The sequence below is a fragment of the Protopterus annectens genome, chromosome 6.part0 (genome assembly GCF_019279795.1).
Source record: "Protopterus annectens isolate FY-2018-M chromosome 6.part0, PAN1.0, whole genome shotgun sequence".
Lineage (NCBI taxonomy): Eukaryota > Metazoa > Chordata > Ceratodontiformes > Protopteridae > Protopterus > Protopterus annectens.
This window is the reverse complement of record NC_056737.1, coordinates 223,497,961-223,517,638: the sequence shown is the minus strand read 5'-3', so window position 1 is coordinate 223,517,638 and position 19,678 is coordinate 223,497,961. Positions and strand designations below refer to the sequence as shown.

General features: G+C 41.2%; 1 protein-coding gene across 1 annotated transcript in view; it reads left to right on the top strand.

Annotated features, from left to right (window-relative positions):
- The window catches only part of PCNX1 (pecanex 1), a 3,150,868-nt gene that overhangs the window by 1,140,828 nt on the left and 1,990,362 nt on the right, over positions 1-19,678 (top strand). The window contains exon 14 of the mRNA XM_044073489.1: positions 19,464-19,635. Coding sequence (XP_043929424.1) covers positions 19,464-19,635 — 172 coding nt within the window. The remainder of the gene's footprint in view (positions 1-19,463; positions 19,636-19,678) is intronic.

Below are 19,678 nucleotides of genomic sequence, written 5' to 3'. Positions count from 1 at the left end.
ACCTCCACATTCCTGTCAGGGAATCATGCAGGAAATATCTAAGTTTCAGGGCAGGATCCCTGCACTTTCAGTTTTCTGCACTTCCCTTTGGCTTATCTACTGCTCCCAGAATTTTCACAAAATGTCTGGCTCTTGCCATTGCCTTTTGCAGACAAAGGAATATCCAAATTTACCCATACTTAGATGACTGCCTAATTCAGGCAGACAGGAAAAGCTGCTCAAGCACCTGACCTTTGTAAAGTCCCTACTGACCTCCCTAGGGTACACTATCAGTGAAAAGAAATCCACACTAGTACCCACCTAAAGGAGTATATTCCTGGGAGCAAGCCTGGACACAGCATCCCAGATGGCATTCCTTACACCAGAAAAGCAAACTTACCTGACAGCCTACTTCTCTCAACTAGCCACCAGACCCCATTTATCTGCAAGGAAAATCCTGCAAGCTCTGGGGTTCATGGCATCATTGCATTCTACTCATTCCATATGCCAGACTGCATATGAGGAAACTTCACTGGTACCTAAAATGTCTTTGGTGTCAACACTCTCAAGACCTGGAAACTCTTATATCAGTGATACCTTGCCTAAGGGAAGATTTTCTTTGGTGGGCAGCAGCACGCTCCCACAAGGGACTACCTTTCTCACCACCCCTTGCCACCCAGACCCTCACCACAGATGCATCAGACTATGCCTGGGCTGCACACCTGGACGGCAGGTGCATACAGGGTCAATGGAGCCCACAGCAAATCCATCTGCCCATCAACCAGAAAGAGATGTTAGCTGTTCAGCATGCATTGACAGCTTTCAGGCCCCTTCTCCCGCCAGGGGCTCTCCTGATCAAAACAGACACCACCACTGTGATGTGGTATATCAGCAAGCAGGGAGGGACTCACTCCTACCCTTTATGCAGGCTGGCCATGACCCTTTGGCACACAGCCTCTGCCATGCAACTTCACCTGTTAGCACAATTTCTGCCCAGTTCTCTAAACTTTCTGGCAGACCACTTCAGCAGAAATCTTCTGGACCTACAAGAGTGGCAGCTAGACAAACGAACCTTCACCCTAATAACTCAGAAATGGGACACCGCAAAGGTCGACCTCTTTCCCTCCCACACCGACCATCAGCTCAGCAAGTTCTGCACCAGGGAGCATCACTGCATGGCTTGGAAAGTGGATGCCCTATCCTTCCCCTGGGTTAGTCTATCAGTCTATGCATTTCCTCCACTACCTCTCATCACCAGGGTACTGCTCAAAATAAGGGAGGAAAAATCAAGGACAATTCTTATTGCTCCAGACTGGCCTCGCCAGCACTGGTATCCACTGCTGCATAGCCTGTCCCCACTGCCACCATGGCATCTCATTCAAACCCCAACCCTCCTGATCCAGAGGGAAGGCAAATTCATGCATCCCCAATTGCAGTCCCTCAATTTGGCAGCCTGGCTTTACTCCCTGACCACTGATCAGTTTGCCAACCTCTGCAAACAGGTTCTAGATGTTATACATGAGGCCAGGCGCCCAAACACTAGAAAATAATATGCTGACAAATGGAAAAGGTTCTGCACCTGGATTCAGGCTAAGGAAGCTGATACAGCAGAGCCCTCCCTACCCCTCATCCTGGATTACCTAACTGACCTGCTACACCATGGTCTCTCTTTTGCCTCTATTAAAATTCATGCCTCTGCTATCTCTGCTCATTTCCACTCTGAGCAGCCCCTTTTCTCACACCCTCTGATCAAACAATTCCTAAGAGTGGCTAGCAACTTGAGGCCACCCAGAAGAGCACCCACCCCAGCTTGGGACCTTAACTTTGTGTTGGAAAAGCTCACCCTGACACCCTTTGAACCAACATCTTCAGCAGAGTTAAAAATTTCTCTCCTAGAAGACAGCTTTTCTTCTGGCCATCACTTCAGCCAGAAGAGCCTCAGAGCTACAAGCACTCATGGCTGTGGAGCCCTTCATCATCTTCCATGCTGACAGGGTTTCCCTCAGGACTAATCTGTCCTTCATGCCCAAAGTGGTGTCCAGTGTGGCTTTCAACCAATCCATTAATTTGCCCACCTTTTTCCCTAACCCACAAAACAAGGGGGAAAGGATCCTGCACTCTCTAGATGTGCACAGACAGCTCAGATTCTATCTAGACAGAACTAAATCATTCATAAAGTCTGATCAATTACTGATTAACTTTGCTGCAGGGGCAGAGGGCAAAGCCATCTCTAAACAAACAATTTCCAGATGGATAGCACACTGCATCCATTTCTGTTACAAGCAACACAGAAAACCTCCCCCTAAGGGGGTTAGGACTCACTCCACCAGAGCAGCCTCCACATCTGCAGGTTTCCTCAAAGGAGTCCCCACCAGGGACAGCCTGGAGGCTGCCACCTGGACATCTGTTCACACTTTCACCAAGCATTACCATCTGCCTGTCTTCTCCAAATCCAGGGCAGGCTTTGCCACTGCAGTCTTGCAGGGCACCCTAGCCAAGCCACTAGTCTCCTTGACTGCCTCCACCCTTTTTCTCAGCTTTGGGAATCAACCCAAATATAATGACTGCAGCAGTGATACACAAAGAACATAGTACAGTTTTGTACACTTGCCATAAATGCAGATGTTCGAGTGTATTCACTGTTGCAGTCCTGGTTTCCCTCCCTCCATCCCCCTCTATTTCTCTTTCTCCTTACAAGGGACATTTTGGTATTTACTTTCTACTGGTGGGGTTCTTCACCATAACCTGGCTCCCACTTGGGGGCTCCTGACAGGGCAAGAAAAACTGATGTAATGGCGTCGGCTGCCTTACTTTATACTACTGACAACCTGACATCAGTCCTGAAGTGACAGCAACCGGCGCAGAAGTACTAAGCCTCTGGTATTCGGGCCGGCCGAGGGTTACCCTGTCAGGGATAACCCAAATGTGATGACTGCAACAGTGAATGCACTCGAACATCTATGTAAGTGTACACAACTGTACTTTTTCTGTACAGCTTCTTACTGCAGGAAGGGAGTTCCGTGGATTTTAGGATAGATGGCTTCCACTATTCTCATGATCCCTTTAGCCATACTACACGAGAAAAATTCAGTAGTTTCTCGTATGAAGTCTCAAATCAACACCAGCAGACACTGTCTTTTCAAATCACTGTGCTGTACTTTATTAAGAAGGAGCTTTATTGATGGATAGACCAGTTGCTTCTGAATTTGTATCTCCACATTTCCCCCCTCAGCCCCTTCCCAGTCGGTATCTACGGATGCCTCATACCCTGTCTGGGGCCTGTACTCCCAATTCACATTAAACAGAGCTCCTCAAATGCCCTTTTTAAGCGTAACTTGGATAATTGGATGGGAAACCGTAAATTTATCCCATGGGTTTCACCTATGTCCCTCTTGGACAAGGGCATCCAGAGCTAATCTTAGATTTGCTTTGCTTATATAGAATGTATATCTTGATCTACAAGGAAACAAGGGTATATCATGGCTAAGCTTGTAAAAGCCCTAGGGCCAATAGCTTAGTAACCTCCTGTGATTTAAAATACAAGGTGTTTACTATCATCTTATCAGAAGGAAGCGCATTAAACATCAAGGAAATGCCATTGACAAATGCACTCAAAACCCTGAAATCCAGGACCTCTTCTGGTAATGACATGCAAACATAGTTGTTATGTGGTACATACAAAAAGCAGGCTATACCTGCTTGCAGTCTAGTCCTGATAGCCTGGGAACTTGCACTACAGCACAACTTGTCCTTACAGGTTAATTACATTCCAGCAGTGTAGAATACAGTGACAGACACTGAGCAGGACCAGGCCAGGGCCCTCCCTCCCCCATGAATGATATGCATGGGTTTTCCAGGAGATAATTTAGCTGTGGGAAACTCCACTGGTAGATCTGTTTGCGTCCATTCACAACAGAGAGTTGAAAAACAAATCTGCTACAGGGCTCCTTGCAGAAAAACCTGGAAAATGGATATGTCATTCCCTTGGATAAGAATGTTCCTGTGTCATCTTTCCCTTTCAGTTGATAACCAGATTTCTTTTAAAGATCCAAAAGTACTCCCAAAACCTTGGTAATTCTGTTTGGACCCAGACAGCATTGCTTCTCCCTTCTACAAAATGGCCATGGGCTATTACTGAGTAAATCACTGTTGTAATAATAACACCCTCCCATCTTTTCCCTTTTCCTGAACTTCCTTTGTGGGATTAGTTAGTTAGTTTTCTTTTTTCCCTTATCTGATTGCCTAGGTGGGGTTCCTGATATCCCAGCTTTTCCCCTCTCTCTCCAGGCTTATAATCAGGTTGATATGGGCTCTAGCCTCCCTTTCCTGAGAGGCAGGAAAGCTCTGATTTTTGGTGCCCATATTGTCTACTTGTATATAAGCAATCCCTTGTTCCTTCACAGATGTACGGGCACGTGGAAGACTCCCACAAACTTTGGATACTGGCAGGGCAGCCAATCCTTGGCAAGATGCATCCCATATTGCTTAGATTACTACAACAGTAATCTATTTAGATATCTGCTGTTAAGTTTACTTAACTGTGCTTTTTCATTGTTCATTTTCCGAAGTACTCTTTATTAAGCTTTGTTGCTGGCCCTTCATATATTCCCAGATATTAACATGCTCCCTTTTGTTCCAGTTCTTTTATATCCCATTTCCCCCAAATTTTATGTATTTTTGTTGATTTTTTTTTTTGCTACAAATGTAGCTTTTGCACATTTGTTGATACTCTTAAGTAAATAGAAAAGGTTTTAACAGCTTGTAGCTGTACTTGTCAGATGAGTTGTACAGTATTAGATCATCAACAAAAAGCAGTTGAGATGTCATTCGAGAGGATTGTTTTCTTGAAGTCACTGTGTAACCATAATCTATGTAAGTAAAGAATTTAACAGAATGTGAGAGCAAGGCAACACAGCAATGGTTACAGTCACCCATTATTCTTTTCTGAATTATTTTACCCTGAATAGTAAATTGCCCTTTTTTTGTTGTTTAGTCATTAAGTGGTTTGCAACTTTTTCATAGGAATTGCAGTATAATGTATCAGAATGTCATGAATGCTGCACATCCATAAGCATTCTATAATCTGGGAGTATGGAATGGTTACCATTTGAAGCGTTGGGACTGCTAAATATGGAGACTGAATGGCTGAAAGAACAGACTTACATATGCCAAGTCTGAGATGATATTTCTCAGAATATTCCCTTTTTCTTTCTGCTAAACTAAGGAGGCAAGTCATCTCAGACTTATTCTCCTCCTGTTTCAAAACTTTCACTACGCTTGGGTCTTGTGAGGTGAGCAGATATGTATCCAGTCCCACGATTGCAGATCTATACATGTAGTCAGTTTTGAGGTGGCCCATACCCCCTTCAGAATGGGGAATGTCTAATGTTGGTATGCACTGATTTTTATAAATCATATGATGAGCATGAAGCATCCTTCGTGTTTTCTCGTTGCTTTTGCGCATTTATCAAGAACAAATTATATTCTTATATAATTTGAAAAAATTTTGACCACTTGCAGTTGTGCTTTCAATTGCTTGTCTAATGAACTATACAGTTTTAAGTTATCTACAAGATAAGTCTTTACCCTTAGCTTTCTGGATGTCAAATTGTAGCCATGACCTAATCTGTTAAATAGACAATGTAATGGATTAAGGGCAAGACAGAATAGGAGCGGTGACAGTCACCCTGGAAATATCCCCCTTTGAATTTTTATCCCTGGAATAATAAGTTTTCCTTTGTCATGGCTTAATTGCAAAGTGGTTTGCCACTGTTTCATGGTTGCTGTAATGTAATCAATCAGTGTAGGGTGTATGTTATACATTTCACTCTTTTATCCATGAATATGGGATGCTTTTTTATAGTCTATCCATGCCACACTTAGATTCTCCCCACTTTTACATTTTTCCATTATGACTTTAACAGAATGATCATTTGTTCCATATGACTTTCTTTTATTACCCCTTTGTTCTGTTGCCATGATTGAGTTTTCTTCAAAATGACTAAACTCTGTCAGCATCAATTCCATTGTATAGTTTATATGTTGTCAGAAGGCAAGTTATTGGTCTATAGTTTTTAGAATAGCTTGCAGGTTCACTCTTAAGTTGGAGTATTGTTTTTCCTATTGTTAACCAGGCTGGTGTGGTCAGTGTGTGCATATTAAATAGTTTTTACTCGTGGCTAAATCTTCATGTAAAGATGTTAATACTTTAGCCAGGAGTTAGGTAATGCATCTGGCCCTGCAGTTTTCCAATTAGGAGCTTTCCGTAACTTTGTTTCAGTGTCTCAGGTCATTACTTCATCCCATTTCATATTCTATACATTTGAACTTATTATTCTTTCTTTTACTTCTATCCATTTAGCATCTTATGTTCCACAGTACTTCATAGATGTTTCTCCAAAATACATCTTCTACTACTTTTTTTTGGTGGTGTTTCAATTCCTTTTGCCTTGTTTCCCAATTCCCTATAAAACGTTTTTGAGTCATCAGTAAATTGCTTATTTTGTACTTTTCCTTTATATTTATATGCGTATCTTCTAAGTTTTTCTGCCTCTGCTGATATTTTTAGTTTATTGTGGGTAATAGTGCACGGTAGATCCTGATCTGTTCTGATAACTGCGCATTGCTTTTATCACGTCTGTCTTTGAGTATTTTTGTTGATCTGTTCCCTCTCTTGTGATCTTCTAACAGTGATGCTTCTGTTAATTGCATTATAAATTTCTCTATGCGATAATTCCATCATGGCATTCGATTTTTCTCCTACTATCCTGTGTTTTTGTAAAAAGACCATCTGTTATTGAGCTGCACAGTAGTATATCCTATGTTTTTCTGTTATAGCACATGATTCTCTATGGACTTTCCTAATTACTGTGTTCATTTGTTTTTTTTTTCCAAACTTCTAACTTTTTGAGTTTTATTGACTTTTTATTGTCTGTTTCTTTGTGATCTTAGTAGGTCTGTATATTTCTATTAAATCAAGTAACTCCTCTATTAGATCATTTTCTTCTAAACTGACGGCACATTCTTCATTCTCTATTTCCTGCAGACAATCTGTAGAAATGTCCGGAGCATCTTCCTGTGCTGCATTCTCTTCAGTTTCATCCCGTGTCATCTGTTGCTCGTTTATATGGAATTTCACTGGTTTTTCCCTCCACAACATTGACTGTCAGAGTTGCCACAGTTTCATGTTCCTTTTGTTGCTGTGCAACTTCAAATTGAACATTTGTACTGGTATAAAACAAGATATGGATGTTCTTAGTGTTTCACTGTTGCAGTCATCACATTTGGGTTATTTGCTTGCAGTAGCCCTCAGTCGGCCTGATTAACAAAGTCTTGGGTCCTGCGTCGGTTGCTGTCCCTTCTGTGACGTCAGGTCATCAGGGGTATAAAACATGCAGCCGATGCCATTACATCAGTCTTTCTTGCCGTGCAGTGCCAGAAGCAGTTCGCAAGTGCCGGTCGGCTGACTCCTGAAATTTTCGTTTTCAAGTTTAAGAACTGAAGTCTTCAATTAAAGCTAAGTACCCTGTTGGGGAAACGTTTTCTTTCTCCTTACCGATGTCAGTAAAAGTTAATAATTGCATTACTTGTGGAAAGCAAATACCTCATAAAGATTTTCATTCGTACTGTATTCCTTGCCTAGGCCCTGACCACGATGTACCTCGCTGTCGGTTTTGTGCCTTATTTAAACCGCGAACTATCCGTCGTCAGTAAATTTTCACTTCTAACTATTTTGGTGCTCGGTTCAATTATCCTGATATGTCTTCGGTAAGCCAGCCGACTACTGACATTACATAAAAACACAAAGATAAAGACAGAGACAGGCCGCCTAGGTCCAAAGCTGCAGATGACGCTTCTCCTAAGCCAGTCACCAGTTTTCCGCTACTCAGGTGCTTTCGCAGCCCCTGACGCCCGCTATTCAGATTAGCAGACCTCTACTGAAGCCCATTCGGAGTCCGGTATGCCGCGAGATGCTTCAACTGTAGATCCTGTGGATGTCTCTACCTTGGATGGGTCCGGAGCCGCTGTGCAGGCACCGGCTTCTGAGGGTGTATTCAGGCCTACTGACTTGCGTATTAAACCAACGCCATCTTCTTCTTCACGGCCTAAAACTCGAACCATGCATAGAAAACTGACACCCAGACCGCATGGGTCAGGCCCCTATGCCTAAAAAACAAATAAGAATGGCTGAAGACCTTATTACTTTAATCAGGGGAAGCCAGCCTTCCCCCCTCTGAGAGACCTAGGACTGAGTTTGCTTATGATACTTCTGACCGGGATTCTGAACTTTGTTTCCTCTGATGACCATGATTTACCCTTATCTGCCTGTGAGGATTCTGATGCTGAGGACTCTATTCCCACTGCTTCCTCCCCAGAGGACTTCTCTTTTGGTGAAACCTTGCATACACTCAGGGAGAATTTTCATTGGGAAAGTCAGGATTTCTCTGATTCTAAAAAGAGGCTTAGGGATTTCTTACTCCTGCCACAGCACAGGCCTTTAGCCATACCTTCTGTGCTAGACGTTGTTGATGCTATTTTGGAATCTAGCTTGGCCTCTGATTCTTTACCTCCTGCTCCCAGAAAACCTGATAGATATTAGTGTCCCTGACTCCCACAAGTTCCTTTTTAAAAATCCTACTGTGGATCCTGAGACCATTTCACAGGGACCCAAGGGCATTAAAGCGCCTACTGCCAAAAATCCTTCCCCCTCTGATAGAGACTCCAGGGCACTGGATAGATGGGGTAAGAAGGTATACACATCTGCAACCTTGGCCATTAGAGCCTTAAACTGCCAGTTTCATATGTTAAAGAATCAGCAGCATATTATAGGATTGCTTAAACAGAAAATGATGATTCCTGATTGTGCTGAAAATAAAGATTTACAGGATTTACTGCAGTCTGCTGAACAAGTTGGAAAACATACTTTGCAGTGTGGTTTTGATTCACTAGAGGCATCTTGCAGGGCTGTTGTAACTGGATCTGTGCTTAGAAGGCATGCTTGGCTTAAGGAGAAATCCTTGCCAGATCATGTTAAAGTGAAATTACTGGATGCTCCCTTAAACCATGACCGCCTGTTTGGCAACAAGGCAGAAGAAGTGCTTAAAAAGATGGAGGAAAAAGCTAAATCTATGCAAACTGCTAGATTTTTTACAAGTACAACCTCCAAGGTTTAGTAAGCATTGGTCTTCCAAGAATTGGTTCTTTCCTGCCTCTTCCAGACCTTCTCAGTACTAAACCAGATCCAACAGAGCTCCCAGGCTTCAGTCCCAGGGTATGCACAGGACTAAGCAGTGGGGGGCCTCCACTTTTAAATCTGGGAGTAATAAAACTCCCCCCTATGGTAAACTGTTTCAATGACTTTTTTTAAAAACTTGCAAGCACTTCTCAACTGACTGCTCCTTTAGGGGGAAAGATTGCTCTGCAAGCAAAAAACTGGGAACTCATTACCCAGGACAAATGGGTTTTAAATATAGTGTCCCAGGGATACAGATTTCACTTCTACACGTTACCAACACCAAGCGGGTGGCCAGATCTAGCCCTCAAATCAGTGGGCAGAGGCTCAAAAGCAAGTACTTTCTCTCTTTAGCATGGGGGCTATTCATTTGGTACCAGAAGAGGAAAAGGGACAAGGTTTCTACTCGTGACTTTTCCTGGTACCCAGAAAAGACCATTCATGGTGTCCTATCCTGGACCTGTCTACTCTAAACACCTTTTTGGTGATTCCAAAATTCAAGATGCTGACTCTTCACCAGTTGCTCCCTATGCTAGGTAAAGTCACCTGGTTGGCAACACTAGATTAGATTTAAAGGAAGCATACCTGCACATCCCAGTCAGGGAATCTTGCAGAAGATGCCTACGGTTCAAAGCAGGCTACACTCACTATCAGTTCTCTGCACTGCCGTTTGGCTTATCTACTGTGCCCAGGGTTGTTGATGTCACTGACCATGTTGAGGCCGTGCGTATGGGTTACTCGAGTGGAGCTTGACTTGTGGATATGCAGCAGTCCCATCAAGGTGGGGTCCGTAATCGCCTTGTAAGCCAGACAGCGGTCACCTCTGAGGAGTCTGTATGAAACTGAGTAGAGGGATAGATCTTTTAGCCTATCCTTGTATGGTAGATGTTTGAGGCCCTGGATTCTCCTGATGAGGAACCTCTGTGGTTTCTCCAGCTGCTGCATGTGCTTTGCGAGGTACATGCCGAAAGGGGCATTGTACTCAATAATGGGCCTTATAAGGGAAGAATACAGGGATGTTATTAACTCCTTGTCCCTGAATGAGATACCCTTACTTATGAGGTGAGCCATGTAGAAGACTTTCCGTACAACAGAAGCAACATGGTGGTCAAAAGTCAGGTTGCTATCTACCTGGGTGCCTAAATCTGTCATGACTGACTGAGTGCTTAGGGCATTGTTAGTAATGTGATAATTTGCGGGGACGTCACTCTCTGCAAAGGGGATGATGATGCTTTTTTTGGTTTTCAGCATGTTTCTGGCACCAATCATTTCTGTGAGTGAGAGACTGTGAGGATGTCATCTGCAAACTTGGTCAGCCATAGCCCTTTGGTTTTGCCCTGCACCTCAGAAAAGTATATCCCAAATAACAGAGGGGCCAAGACCGAACCCTGGGGTATGCCGCTTGTTACAGGTCTACTGCTTGAGGTGGCTTCCCCTATTTTGACTACGTGGGTTCTATCAGTGAACCAGTTTGCTACCCATCTGGTAACATATAGATTGATGCCTAGTTGAGATTATGCCCAAGTGGGAAATAGTGTCAAAGGCTTTGGCAGGTCAAGGTAAGCGGTGTGCACCGTCTTCCCCTCATCCATGTCTTTGGTGACTGTCTCAAAGAGGTCGACCACGTTTAGCAGACATGACCTCCCACTGACGAAACCAAACTGTGTGGGATCAAGTGTTTGGAGGTTGCCAGTGTCCCTGTTAATGAGGTCCTTGATAATCCATTCCATGGCCTTGCAGATCACGCTAGTTAGGCTGATGGGTCTGTAATTTCACGGATCGGTGGACGCTCCACCTTTATGTTCTTATCTGAATATCTGTTTAAAGCTTGTTCCATTTTTTCCCAACCTTTTGTTTGTGTTGATGTACTCCATCAGTGTTTTGTTTATTTTAACCAGGTCTGTATGTAGTTGCCTTTTATCTTCCTGTAGGTTCTTGGAAATTATGTCTGATGGTTGAATTTTTTTTTTGCTGAACAGTAGCAGAACTCTTCCCAGTCACCGTTTCTTCCTCACTTTTGTAGCTGATTTTTTTTCAGGTCTTCTGTATTTCTTTATTCCTGGCATCCAGGCAGTGCACTTACTACCCAGTTACTGAAATTTACCCATAAACACAACTCCACTGAAATTCTCTGCCGAGTTTCTGTTTTCACAGTGGGAGAGCTAGAAATAAGTGGTTACTCAATGTGCAGCCATCTTGGAAGTCGTTTGTCAGTGTCTTTTTTTCTTAGTGTCTTTCTTGTTGTTTTTCTTTCTAGCTTCCTTTAGAGATTTTTCAATTTGTCCTTAAATTGCTTGGTTTATATTATTTGTTTAACTTTCCCTGTGTATCTCATTTTAATCCAGTGCATAGTTTTCATTTTTTTACTAATAATGGTCTTGATGTCTTTGTATGCTGTACTTTTGTTTCAGCATGTCGACTTTAAATTTTATGGACCAGTTTCCTTTTGTGTCCCTTGAATAATGCTGCTTCTTCCCATAACTGTTAACAGTTGTTGCTAATCAGTGTTTATTCATGGTAGTATTCTTTTTGTTCTATCGTTTTCCTTTGTTTAGTGTATTCTTTATTTTTTTTCTTGATAATTTCTTGTTTGCTATTAGTTTAGTTGCACAATAATGTGTTCTTGTTAATCTCTGTTGTATTGCGTGAATGTCTCGAGATGGTTCTAAGCACTGTGTTTGTGTTTTGCCTTGTAATAGTGTCTTAATTTTTGTAGCCTTTCTGTGATGCATATTGTTAAATGTGTAAATTTCTTTTAATTTCAGCAAATTTTCCCTTCAATTATTGTCTTGGTTAAGATTTTCTTTTATAATTTGTTTCCTGCTCTTTCTCTCTCTGCATAACCATATCTTATTTTTTGAATGCTTTTCGAAATAAGTTTTTAAAATGTTATTTTGTGAAGCATTCCTCTATCATTTCTTGAGCATGTAACTGTTACAACGAACCATTCGTGTTATTGATACTGTGCTTTATTTCTGTGTCAGTTCTTGAGCAAATACCATTGTAATGAGATAATTTTTGTGGTAGGAGTTCCAGTTCAAACCCTTCATTCCAGCCTGGCTTCATTGTGTAAAATGATGGGAGTCTTGACTACATACCAGGTGACTGGGGTTTGAATAGTGGTGTCTGGCAGTGGAGAAGCCAGGTAAGGAAGGAGAGGGGTGGAGGGGCATGGCACATTCATCTCTCTGGAAACTGGGTAAACCACTTCCTTTGCTTCAGGGTTGGGAATTGAGCTGCTTCCTGACAATATCCCTTGTAGACGGACAATGCAGTTTAGCCATTGAACACACACCCCTCCCCCTGCTTAGTGGAGTGCACATAGGAAGGTATGACTGTTTAAAAAAAAAAATTCTTAAACCCGTGATAAGTCCCTCTCTGCCAATCCATCATCTAGGATGAGGGAATGAATAGGTTGCTTGGCTTGGAGGGGGCTGACGGGCAGGAAGGAAGGGTGAACAATACAAAAAAACTTCTTAGCTGGTCTGTTTCATTTTGTTTTTCTCTCTTTATAGTACTGATTTCAGTGCTATATATATTTGTGTGGTTCTGTATAGGTATGTATGTATGTGCATATGGGTGTGTGTGTGTGTGTATATATATATATATATATATATATATATATATATATATATATATATATAATGTGTGTATGTGTGTGTAAAACTGCAAGAAAAAAGTCTGAGTTTAAACTGTGTAATACCTTAAACCTCCTGTAATGGAGGCCCATGGGATATATGCAGATGACATCTTAAGGACATACAGTATTTCAGCTACATGGCTTCTGAATACTCATGACTTTTTATTTTTTAAGTCTTTATGGGCCCATTTAGACCATTAAAGCCAAACCCTACTAGCTGTGGAATTACATGTTTTGACCTATTTAGTGAGTACTATCAAAAAAGTGTAAGTGTTTTGTTTGGTAGTACATTAGAAACACACAGCTTCAAGTCAAATCCGATGTCCATAAATATTAAGGTGCCTGCAAAATATCCTAACAACAAAACCAAAGGGTAAAAAGGTCACACAGGCAAACCATGTAGTAAAAAAGGTGAAAGAAAAACCTACCCAAGCTAGAGTTTTCACTGTATAATACATAAAACCTCCTGTAATGGAGACCCATGGGACATACACAAATGACCCCCTTGAGGACATATTGTTTCGGCTACTAAAAAGGCCAATACTTGCATGTCCACAGCTAGTGGAATCTGCCTTTGTATGAAGGTGTTAATACACTAAAAACTCTAGCTTGGTGGGTTTTTCTTGAGTTTTTTTTTTTTGCTAAATGGTTTGTCTGTGTGACTTTTCTTACCCTTTGCTCTCTGGATTGGTGTGGGTGAGTGGGTTTGGGTAATCTCTCTTTTTCTCTCTCTCTCTCTGTGTGTATGTGTGTATATATATATATATATATATATATATATATATATATATATATATATATATATATGTGTGTGTGTGTATATATATATATATATATATATATATATATATGTGTGTGTGTGTGTATATATATATATATATATATATATATGTGTGTGTGTGTGTATATATATATATATATATATATATGTGTGTGTGTGTGTGTATATATATATATATATATATATACACACACACACACACACATGTATATAAAGATATGTATATATAGATATATGTATATATACATATGTGTATATATATATATATATATATATATATATGTGCACACTTGTACGCATGTCTGATAATTTAGGTTCATAGGACGATACAAGGCTGTTGGCCTGAAGGCCAACAGCCCTGTATCGTCCTATGAACCTAAATTATCAGACATGCGTACAGTATGGCTCATAGGACGATACAAGGCTTGTTGGCCTGGAGGCACATATAAGCCTAGCCAAGAATTTTACCCATGTTCTCACAAAGTCAGCACCCATTTTCCCTGTCCAGCAGGGACACCGGTGTGATCCCAGGGATATATTTTCTGTTCCCATCCAGTCGTCTAGGTTCCTCTTAAAGAGGGCTAGTGAGGTACTCTGCTTGACATGGAGAGGAAGTCTATTCCACAGGTGGGAGAGTCGTTTGGGCACAAATCTGTCCTGTCACCAAGTTCTATTAATGTCACAGACCAGGTTGCGACCTTGTATGTGGGTTGAGCTAGTGGAGTTTGACTCATGGAAATGTAGCAACTCCATCAAGGCTGAGTCTGAGATGGCCTTGTATGCCAGATGCAGGTCACCTCTGAGCAGTCTCTATGAGACTGAGTAAAGGGACAGGGCTTTTAGCTTATCTGTATAGGATAGGTGTTTGAGACCCTGGATTTTCCTGGTCAGGAACCTCTCTGGTCTCTCCAGCTGCTGCATGTACTTGGCAAGGTAAATGCCGAAGGGGGCATTGTACTGGATTATGGGTCTGATAAGGGAGGAGGACAGTGATGTTATAACCTCCTTATTCCTGGATGAAATAACACTTGCTTATGAGATGGGCCATGTAGAAAGCCTTCTGTGCAATGGAGACAACATGGTGGTCAAATGTCAGGTTGCTATCAACCTGGGTGCCCAAGTCCCTCACGACTGATTACGTGCTTAGTACACTGTTATTAATGTGATAATTAGTGGGGACACCATTTTCCCCAAAAGGGATAATGATGCATTTCTTGGCGTTCCATTTGAGGCCATGCTTCTGGCACCAGTCATTAGTTTGGTTACGTCCCTCTTGGAGAATGTTCACATCACTAGGGGAATTTATGACCGTGCCCAGCTTGCAGTTATCTGCAGACTTGGTCAGCCACAGACCACTGGTTGTAGCTTGCACCTCAGAAAAGTATATTCCAAGCAGTAGAGACACTAAGACCAATCCTTGGGGTACGCTGCTTGTTATTGGGTCTATTACTAGAGGTGGCTTGCTTCTCCTGTTTTGACTGAGTGGGTTTTATCAGTGAGCCAGTTAGCTACCCATCTGGTAACATATGGGTTGATGCCTAGTTGGGGAGAGTTTATCTATTATGCCCGAGTGAGGAATAGTGTTGAAGACTTTGGCTAGGTCAAGGTAGGCGGTGTGCACTGTCTTGCCTTCATCCATGGCTTTGGTGACTGTTTCTAGGAAGGTGACCAAGTTTAACAGGCATGATCACCCTTTGACAAAACCAAGCTGTGTGGGATCAAGCATCTGCAGGTTGCCAGTGTCGTTGTTTATAAGATGAATGATATTGTGTTCCATGGCCTTGCAGATCAGGCTAGTTAGGTTGATGAGCCTATAATTGCCTGGTAAGTGGACGCTCCACCTTTGTGCAGAGGAATGACGGTGGTTGTCCTCCATTCTGCTGGGACAGAGCCAGTGCACAGGCTTTGGTTTAATAGGGTGCCTAGTGGTGCTGAGAACTCTTGCCTGAGTTCATGTAGGACACAGCCAGGGCTGATGTAACGTCCTGTGGAGGCTGTATTTTTTGCCTTTGAGACGGCATTAATAACCTGCTCCTTGTTAATGAAGGGAGGGGGACAGGTGCTGGGGATGTCCTGGTTTACTGTTGGGGGGACAAGGGGATGAAGTTTTCACTGAACTTGTTTGCCAGAAGATTGGCTATTTCTATGGCGTTTGTTTATGTGGTATTCTTGACCACCAATTTAGAGAAATTAGTTTTTTTTTTGCATATAAAGTTGACCATATTAAATCTTGTTTCTATTCTCAATGCCATACTGTAAGGGTTGCTACTACCACTGGCACTTCTTCCTTGTCTCTTAAAACTTAATTCATTGCAACTTTTTCTAGATTACTTTGTGTTGATATATTTTTGTTTTAGTTTATTCGGTTCGCTGTCTTGAATTGGTATCTGTGATTTTGACGTGTTTTAAGTTGCAGTGATATTCCTGTGTAGTAATGCTTCTTTAGGGGAATTCTGGGATTACTGCACAGTAATAATCAAAACATTATTTCTTTCTTACCCACCACCTGAAGTGTCCATCTAACTGTTTAAGCCTTTTTTCTGACTTATTTTTTAGTGTTTTGGTAAGCTTGCATTTTAGGACAAACAGCAATTGCAAAAAAGTATATCCACAAGTCAAGAGTTTTGCTAAAAAGTCTGTATGCAGAAATAATTCAGCTGGTAGAAATACAACTCCAAAGGCAGTAATAAAAACAAAGTCTTCTTTAATGCAGCACAAATAAAAACAAGATCTTTCGCCTGGCGATCCCAGGCTTTTTCAAGTTACGTTACAAATGTGGCAAAGCAGTGTGTATATACTAAACTGCTAAGCCAATTAATCAATTAAACGTCACAAGTTAAAATAATTAAAATCAATTAGTTAATACATTCATCAAAATGACCTGAAGTATTCTAAGTATTCTTTTTACACATTTCTCTCAATACCCACTAGTATCCACATAAGTGGGCTATGATATAGTTGTCAAGCATTTTTCATTTACTTGGTCGGGTGGCACATAGATTATCCATTTCTTGGTGATGACTGTAGCATAACACATTACATGTTTTTTAGCCATCTCATTTTGTTATGATTATTATTTTCACATATTGCTGTGGCACTTATTTTTTACATATATACACATTTGTATATTCTCTGCTTTGTCTGGGTTATATTTCCCCTTCATGGTTTTTAGAATTTCCTTGTGATTTGACAGTAAAATTGCAGGACGTGGCTTTTAAGTGTTTTACTACTCTAACTGTAATTAAGCCATTATTAGCTAAAACCTTTGACAGCTTTTTGAACACATAACTAGTTGTCATATGTTTTTTACTTACGATTTATTTCTTATGTTGTTGAAAGTAAAAGTTTTTTCTTTTACTTCAAATTTAAGGTTTATGTAGACACAATATGTATTGAAGTATTTTATGCTAAGTTGTTTTAGAATACTTTAGGTCATTTTGATGAATGTATTAACTAATTGATTTTAATTATTTTAACTTGTGACGTTTAATTGATTAATTGGCTAAGCAGTTTAGTATATATACACTGCATCGCCACATCTGTATTGTAACTTGAAAAAGCCTGGGATCGCCAAGCGAAAGCGCTTGTTTTCACTTTGTGCTGCATTAAAGAAGACTTTGTTTTTAGTGCTGCTTTTGGAGTTGTATTTTTACCAGCTGAATTATTTCTGCATAGAGACTTTTTAGCAAAACTCTTGACTTGTGGATATACTTTTTTGCAATTGCTGTTTGTCCTAGGAGTGCTGGTACGCTGACTTCTCGCCCATATCTAATTCTTAGTTTGTTCCTGCTTTCTTTTTTCCTAAGCTTGCATTTTATTTTGTCACAACGGTGTAGCTGAATTCTGGGCATGACAGTTTGTCAAGATTTCTGTCATCCTTAGAACAACTATTCTAAAATCCTCTACCAGCCCTGGCTCTTGTGTTTTTAACTGGGTTGGGCATTTTGTTATGCTGGAATAAGTGCTCCAGATGTCCATTTTTATTTACACCTTTCTGCATGAACTATGCAATAGTCTGTATATTAACTGGCTTGTTTTGGCAGGATTAAAAAAACAGAGCCTATCATATGAAGGTACTTGCCAAGGTGTGAGAATGAATTCAGTTCAACATGTTTTTTTCTCACTGTTTCCGTTTCTTTGTCTGAACCCCTCAGTCTGTATAGAGTCTCCATTGAACTCAGTAGCATTATGTTTCTTGTCAGTGTGCATTGGCTGTTAATGTAATGGGCACGTGGGGGGGGGGGTAAATTCTTAGAGTGACTGTGGGAATGTCAGTCGTGGACCTCTCTGCTGCTGTTCGTTACTGTTTAGTGTGTAACTTCATCAGATACTCCTGTTTATACCTGTATTCTAAAAACTGAGTTTCATTTGATGCATTCATGCTGCCAGATTAGGTCTTCTGAGCATTACCCCTTCATCTTTCTAGCTTCTGTTTCTTGTGTTTTTTTTTCTGACCGTCTGGGATTCTTCCCAGAAGTTATCCAATGCAGAAAACACCTCAAACTATAATAAATGTGTGGATGAGTTACCTTTTTAGTTGATCTTTAAATCAGTTTTGCATTGTGGCATTACAGGTTTATAATTTTATAGTCTCTGTTCAGTTTGTATCTTGTATGACTGTCATGATATTATCCTTGTGTGCTACAGATGGTGGGCATGTTTGTAGGGAGGTAATGTGTGTGGGGTGTTAGGGTAGTACTTTTCTTATTGACTGCCACTGCCCATGAGAGACATTGGAGGCCAGACTGGGGATAAATTTATGCTTTCCTCTCCAGTTGTCATGGTTTAATTTGAATAGGGTCAGGGATGAACTGTCTTTTACATGGAAGGGGAGCCTATTCCATAGTACGGGTAATCCCTTGCGACACGCATCTATCTCCAGCACTTTGCCACAACCAAATTGGAGATCCATGGGTTTAGTGTTTTTGGTGCAGTTTGTTTTGTGCATATACAATACAACAGACCCACTATGGCTGGATCTGAGGAAGACCTGTATGCCATACAAACATCCCCTGTCAGCAGCCTATAGGAGACTTGAGTACAGAGACAGAGCCTTCGGGTTGTCAGTTTAGGATAAGGCATTCATGCCCTGAATTCTCCTAGTGAGAAAACTTTGTGGGCGTTCCAAGTCTTGCAAGTGTCCAGTTAGATACACACCAAAGGGGACACTGTATTCAATGATAGGTTTGATAAGGGCTGAGTAGAGTGGTATTGGAACTTCTGTGGACCTGACTGCCATACCCTTACATGCAAGTTGGTTGACGTAGAAAGATTTTCTTACCATCTTAGCTATATGTTGGGCAAAGGCCAGTTTGCTCTGTACATATTTTCCCGGATCCCTTACTACTGGGTTGACTGTTTCATGGGTGTTTTACCAAAGGAGTAATTAACTTGGATTGACAGTTTCCCCAAAGGACATTATATTGCATTTTTGGCATAGAGTTTTAGGTTATGGCTTTGGCATCAGCAGTCATTTGTCTATGTTAAACCATCTTGCAAGATGTTGGTGTCTTAGGTGGCATCTACCATAGAAGTCTCTTGGGAAACTCTGTAAGTGACAGGGACATAAAGTAGAATGCACTTAATTTAAACAAGTTAGGACCGCTGGTAAGTGATTTATACTTTGAAGTAAGACCGTGTTATATAGGTTCATAGCAGTTTAATTTCATGATTGTTGTATTCGTGTGCCTGCAGTCTCTTCTTTGGGATAAGCAGATCAGAAACTGTATTCATTTATAATGTATCACTTCTACCTTTCTACATGCTTTTTTCCATATTGATGAGTAATTTGTAGCTATTGCATGTAAATCTTCATTCCTCTTCTTTCCCAGGGGCACAATCGTATCATAGCCTATAGCAGGCCTACTTATTTCTGTCTTTGTTGTCTCCTCATTTGGATACTGGACTATGGCTGCAAGACTACTACTGCACCAAAATTTCGACTGTATGGTGTTGCTTTCACCAGTCCAATGTTGCTTGCTTCAGCCAGGGATCTCATTACAGGTAAGAAAAATCAAAACTCAAGACTCAACATTTGGTATAACAT